Source organism: Apaloderma vittatum, unplaced genomic scaffold (assembly GCF_000703405.1).
Source record: "Apaloderma vittatum isolate BGI_N311 unplaced genomic scaffold, ASM70340v1 scaffold32972, whole genome shotgun sequence".
Taxonomy (NCBI): domain Eukaryota; kingdom Metazoa; phylum Chordata; class Aves; order Trogoniformes; family Trogonidae; genus Apaloderma; species Apaloderma vittatum.
In genome coordinates, this window is record NW_009705799.1 from 311 (window position 1) to 7,006 (window position 6,696).

General features: G+C 40.2%; 1 protein-coding gene across 1 annotated transcript; it reads left to right on the plus strand.

The window, feature by feature from the left end:
• Positions 1-583: 583 nt before the first annotated feature.
• DENR (density-regulated protein) lies at positions 584-5,907 on the plus strand. The gene is made up of 7 exons (XM_009865578.1): positions 584-695; positions 1,656-1,675; positions 1,963-2,047; positions 2,717-2,800; positions 3,629-3,745; positions 4,760-4,899; positions 5,587-5,907. Exons 1-7 carry the CDS (start codon positions 590-592, stop codon positions 5,629-5,631), a joined length of 597 nt encoding a protein of 198 aa, XP_009863880.1. The 5' UTR covers positions 584-589; the 3' UTR covers positions 5,632-5,907.
• The last annotated feature ends 789 nt before the right edge of the window (positions 5,908-6,696 follow it).

Here is a 6,696-nt window from a genome sequence, read left to right on the forward strand (position 1 = left end):
GCTCGCCCAGCGCCCTGGCTGCACACGCAAATCCCGCTGGCTCCCGGCATCCTGGAGGACTCGTTACGCGTTGCAGATCCCTTCCCTGCCAACTCCTGTTTTCTGAGCCCCTTGCCCAAAAATGTGCGCGTGTAAACCACTGTTAAATCTTTTAGTGGATAAGGTTTGATTTGCTTCTTTTGTGGCGCTTGGGATTGGGTTGGTTTTTTCTGCTGGTGTCCTAGGATCCGATTGTAACTCTTCAGATGCGGTTTTAATGACCCCTTTTCTTTGCTGGAGTACTTTTCTTAAGCCAATGTGTTCTGTAACCCTATGTGATCTTTCTTCATTTTATCCTGCATTTTGTGGCACTTTGGGCTTCTTTGCCCCGCTCTATGCTAGAATTCCATACTGCTTGATACCTTTTGCTACCATTTCCTCATGTATTTTTTTTTCTTGCCTTCTATTTTTTCCTCCCTGATCTCTGCTGTTCTTGTTACAATTGTACGTCTTTTCTCTGGGATTCTTGTTGACCTGGGAAACACATGAATAACTTCAACCCATAACTTAGGTCCTGTTTCTTTTGTTCTGTGACCTCCAGGCTTCTGACATGGCCACGGATGTAGCTGAGCCTGTGGTCTCTGACTGCAGAGGAGACTTAAGGAGCGGAGCCAGGTCAGATGCCGACTATCCTCTTCGGGTCCTCTACTGCGGAGGCAAGTGCTGGTGGGACAGTTGTCCACGATTCTTACAATATGTTGTTTGTGAGGGCGGCCTAGCAGAAAGAATGAGAGAATCAGAGGTTTTCTTTTGCTTAGCTTTTACTGAGAAGTTAGACCAGGGTCAACGTGACCTTTTGGATTGTCTTTTTGAAATAGCTTATGTTTTCTATTTTACCTGAAGTGTTTCTGGTGACATGTAGGGATTTTTCCTCTGAGAGATGGAGGTGCTAACAGCTTTCTGCTTGTAAGAAAAGTGGGAGCGGTACTCAGGTTGTAAACTGTGGAGCCGATGTTTCTTCCTGCATAAAGCCAGTTAACCCTTTAGCCAGTAAGAAATAAAGTTAGAATTTATGAAAGTAACTGTTTTAGGAATTATTCTTTACTCGTTACATTTGTAGTTATGTGGATGAAATTTAAAGGGAAGTTAAATCATCTTGGCAGGTATGTTTTTGCTTTCAGCTTGAATACAGTTAAGTGGAGCAGGATATTAGGAAGGAATCCTTGTTGTGCGAGACAGGTCTGCACAGTTGGTTTGGGTTTGTTTTAGGGCTGAGCCTCTCCTCTGGACGTTGGCAGCTCTTGGCAAAAGGAAAGCTAACCAGGTCACATGCTAATTCATGAGGTGTATCTTCTGCTTCAGGTAGAATTGGCATTTCTGTAACTTTTCCCAAAGCTGTAGGCATCTCCTTCCCTTCCTTCATTGACTGGCTGCTCTTGCTCTGATGGGTTTATCCTAATGCAGAGTGTGTGAGCAAATGACAAATGAGGGAAGAGCTAATGTGGAGTGATATCAATAATCTTCCTGAGACAATGTGTGGCCGTAACTAAGAGTTAGGATGTAGGAAGTCATCCCCAAGTTTAAAATACCCTGTTGAATTTAATACTAAGGCTGTAAGTGGAAAACTTTTTGTAATCTGTTGTGATTTTTTTTTTTTTCCTCCCTTCTTTCTGCAGTCTGTTCATTGCCGACAGAGGTGAGTTAGTTTTTTTTGTTGTTGTCTGAGTTTCTTTTTTACTGTCCAATGATTCCTCACTACAGTGATTTTTTTTCTGGGCTTTTCTGGCTTTTCTGAATTGTGGCAGTTCTGTGCTTCAGCCACTGTCATCTTTAGGATGACGCGAGGTTTCTTGTGCGCTCGTATAGTGTTTGTATTCAGTCACCTGAAGGAGAAATGGCTGAGCTGAATAGCAGATGTATTTTGGTGTATTTGTGGTGTATTTTGTAGTTACTAACAGCATTCATACAACCTTTCTTCTCTAGTACTGTGAATACATGCCCGATGTGACTAAATGCAGACAATGGTTAGAAAAGAATTTTCCAGATGAGTTTGCAAAACTTACAGTAGGTAAGATTCTTTTCTTTTTTCTGATGCGTGCCCTCAGACTTATTGAGAAATTTTTAAGCTTATCCAATTCCCCTCTCTTCCCTTTTCCCACTGTATCAAGTACAAAAGTGTTTTTCTTGGGAGTCTACCATGCTTTTGGATCCTGTGAAAATATGTTTGATAATGTCAGAAAACACTAAACAATTGTGTGGGCTTGCTAATAATGTTTGAGCTTTCTTAAGGCTCCTACTGTAATCAGTCATCCACGTATTTTTTTCCAGTCAAACTTATTTTATGAGATTTTATGTCTGTCCAGTCTGTTGTGGATGGCACAACCGACTGTTGTGGATGGTCGTTAATAATAGGGAACTTGTTGATTTGCATTTGGAATTTCAGTATTCAGTGTTAATATTCACTACTAATACCGTTAATTTGTGTCTCTCTGTGGAAATTGTGTGAAGAAACTGTTTCGAAATTGTAACTGCATCTTTGAGCAAAGGCTTTTCTCAAGTCTTAATCTGCATAAGTACTCTAATGAAGATGTCACACTCATCAGTCAAGGAGCAGCTGCACTTGAGCAGAGAGTTTACAGATTTAGCAAAATACCACTGTACCTTATGTCCTGTTCCTGCAGTTGTCTGACCACTGATTTTGTTCTCCTTCTTCCTGCTCCTTTCTGATGCCTTGAAGAAAATTCACCTAAAGAGGAAGCTGGGGTTGGAGAAGGCCAAGGAACTGCAGGAGAAGAGGAAGAGAAAAAGAAGCAAAAGAGAGGCAAGGTCTAAATAGTTGACTGTGGTCCTGATTTATAAGCAGTTTGGGGCATCTATTTCTCACCTACTGGTCTTTAAGCCACTGCAGATGTTTTATTTTTGTGTCTTGGTAACCAGTTATATTTACCTCGTCAGTAGGCTGTGTGTAGTGACAACAGTAATTTATGTTCTGTAACTGGGATGCTTCTCCCAGAGACTTCAGGACATTTTCTTTCAACATCAATTTCTTATATGGGATAGTATGGTTAATCTTCTGTCTGGTTCTTAATTCTAAAATAATAGTGTTTAAAATATTTAGGGATTTTCTGTTAGAATCTAAAGTTTCATGAGAATTTAGGATATGATGATATAAGATTGACCATAAGAGAGGGGATGAGGAAAAATGAGCAAGTGCTTACTGAGACACTGCAGAAATTTACTGCAGACATTTAAGGCATAAATTTACTGTCTTAAATTACCAGATGTCAGTTTGTGGAGTTGAAAGTGCTGTATGTTAGAAAAAAAGTGGTCAGAAGTGGGGTTAGTTTGCTCATTGTAAATTCTCATGCTGAGAAGGCTCCAGAATGTGAAACTTTGGTTACCCTGGAGTAATGCACGCGTATTTTGTTATTTCTTGTAATACTGAGTTTTGATGACACAGGATGTTTCTTAAATAATAATAAAAGACCTGAATGTGAGACAATGTGCAAAATACTTTTTTGTTTGCCAACAGAGACAGGGAGACAACAGATTCTGTGTTTATAGGGGCGAAATCTGACCTTATATGCTTTTTTCTTTGATTAAGTACAAAATCATTTAATTAACTGTAACTTTATACTCTCTTTTGAAGGTGGAAGAGGTCAGATAAAACAGAAAAAGAAGACTGTACCACAGAAAGTTACAATAGCTAAAATTCCTAGAGCAAAGAAAAAATATGTCACAAGAGTATGTGGCCTTGCAACGTTTGGTGAGTCGACTTTTGTTGTGTGGTTTTCATCAGTTTTCAGAGGTGCTTGCCTTTAACCTCATGGTGTTTCTTCTGATCATATTGTGTTGAGTGGTCTGCTTCCATCCGTGCGAGGTGAAAGACCTGAGGTGCTTTCAGCAGTTCCAAAGCCCGCCAGCCGTACTCTGACGTACTCTGACTTCCTTCAGCGTCCTTATTTCCACGACATTTGCAAATGAATAGGGTCGTATGTGCTTTTGGAACAGGGCTTCCCTTAGCAGCTGGCTTGTTAGACTTCAGAGTCTTTAAATAAACATGTTTATTTTCAAACAAGTGCTTATTTCAATCAAACCTTTACATATGTTACTGACAATTAATTTTACCTGTTCTTGAGACTGATTAAATAAGGCTTTAACTACCTTCCTAAAAAGGCAGTCAGATTATTCCCAGTGTACGCTAACAATGCTGTCCTATGTAGCTTTGGTTCGGCTGCAAACAGCCTCTTGGTCCAGTGATCACGAATTTGATTAAAAAGGTAGGTTTTAACCTTGGTTGTATTAACAAGATACGTTACATGTTTCCTGCGTGAGCGTATTGTCAATTTTCTTGAGGGATCAGTATTATGCACTAGCTTGGTCTGGACTGGGCATATGTCCCAAAAAAATGTTGAGATGTGTTTCTGAAAAGAACGTGTGGAAAAACTCATTCAGTAGTTGTGGAAGTTACTCAGAGCTGGAGAGGCTTTTTAATCGGTTCTGCGTGTGCTTCTCTGACGAGTGCACGTAGCGTAGGCTGGTGTAAACAGAATGCGTAGAGGACATTCAGTGATTTTTGTCTTTGAGAATTTGTTACTTTTGTAGAGTCAGTTGTTTTGTACATGAACAAGAGACTTTTGCTTTCAGCGGAAACTAGCAAAGCTTTAACTGTAAGCTGCCGCTAGTTCTTCAACAGTTAAACCAAGATTTTGGTTTTAAACATGAGAAGATACTTTTATGACAATGACTGGACTTCAGCTGTCCGTTTTCCCATCAACAGAAATTGATCTTAAGGAAGCACAAAGGTTTTTTGCTCAGAAATTTTCCTGCGGTGCCTCAGTAACAGGAGAAGATGAAATCATCATTCAGGGGGATTTTACAGATGACATTATCGATGTAATCCAGGAGAAGTGGCCTGAGGTAATGAACTCTTTTTTTCTGTCAGAACTCGAGTTTTCTACAATAGCCTGTGACTTAGAATGATTTTGAAGAAGGATTTCATCTTCAGCAGCACAGATTGTTGTGGAAAAGCGAAAGACCACTTATAGCATTCCCACCTGTGAATGACTGGGTTAAGAAGTGATTAAACTTGAGGTTGAATGTTGCTCCTGTTGTCCAAGAAACATCAACTCCCTAAATAGGCAGTGCTGGTACTGTGGGCGCTACAGCGAGGAAGGCATGTTGGAATAAGTCCGGCTGTCGGATTTCCTAACGGTGAATGCCTAAATATTCTTACTTTGCCATCCTGTTTTTCAAAATCTCTTAAAATATTGCAAAATTAAACAAAACAGTAACAGAAACAAAACCGCTTTTGCTTCAGAAGAAGAGATGAGCTAATTTCAGACTGGAGCGGTTTCTTTGTTTCTTTCTCATTCTGGTATTGCTGGTACTGGAGTTCTTTCTGAAATAACCCTGTTGGGGCTGTTTTTATTCAGAGCCCTGTAAGCTCGGCTGTGTCTTGTAGGCAAGTGCCACTCACGTACAATTTACAGCAGGGAATCTAGGCTCTAATATTTCTTTCATGCTTCATTACATGTGCAATGGTGAATATTGAGTGAGACCTGTAAGAAGAGAATATACTTAACATTCTGAGTTTCTTTTTCCTAGGTGGATGACGATAGCATTGAAGATCTTGGAGAAGTCAAGAAGTGATAATGAAAGACTATCTTTATTTAATTAAATGGTTATAAGTGATGCAGCCAAAGTGAGGCTTCTAAATCCATTTGCTCCACAGTGAAACTGTGGAGAACTTGTATCCTTGGAATTTTCACTGTTCTGTATAGTCTGCTTGGGTGTTTGGGGTTTTTGTTGTTGTTGTTTTGGTTTTTAGGTTTATTTTTTTGTGATATTTGCCAAAGTTAAATTGGGGTTCTGTCATGCTTAGGCATGAAGTAGATTTAAATAAAGTTACTGTCCTCGTTGAATACAGTTTCTGTTTTCTTTACAGCTACTTTAACAGTCTCAGAGGAAAATAATAAAGTCATGAAAAGCTTGGTTTTTATTTGCTGTCCTTTCTGCTGAACTTCAGTGATTAAGGCACGTGGCTAATATACCGAAGCTCTTACCTCGTTTACTTCCGTAAAATCTTAGAAATGGGACAAATATTCTAATGATATGTTAACACGTAAGGGAAAATGCATCTTGAAGTGGTCAGGCAGTTGGACGAGGTGGTCATTGTAGGTCCCTTCCATCTGAACTATTTTATGCTGTTAAGTGGAAACACAGGAGCACGTGAATACGTATGAAACATTTAGCCTCTTTTCGTAATTCCCAATAAACTCCTCACCCTGCCCATCTTGTGGGTGAGGCAGTTTTCGTGGCTTCACTGCTTTTGGGGTACTGTTTGTTCAAGAATGGTAGTAATCAAGGTGAATTTACAGTGACTTGTGTTCACGCAGCAGATCAGGCGAGGTGCCAGCTGTGCTGCTTTGTTCTCTGTCTTCCTCAGCCACCCTCGGGCATCGATGTGGGGCTTTATTTCAGGGCTCTGTTTCGTAACATTAATTGCTGCCTCGCAACAAAGCCCTGGAATTGATGTTCTGTCACTGTAAAACCTATAAAACCTAGATGAGGGCAAACTCAGGGGGGTGATGCGGTGTACACCCTCTCCTCTAGCAGTAAAGTTTTTTGGGTTGTTTTTTTTTTTATTCTCCTGTGATTTTTGCCTATACGCTGATGGGTGTTCTTAATTCTCACGGTTTTCTTGCCAGCTGCAGC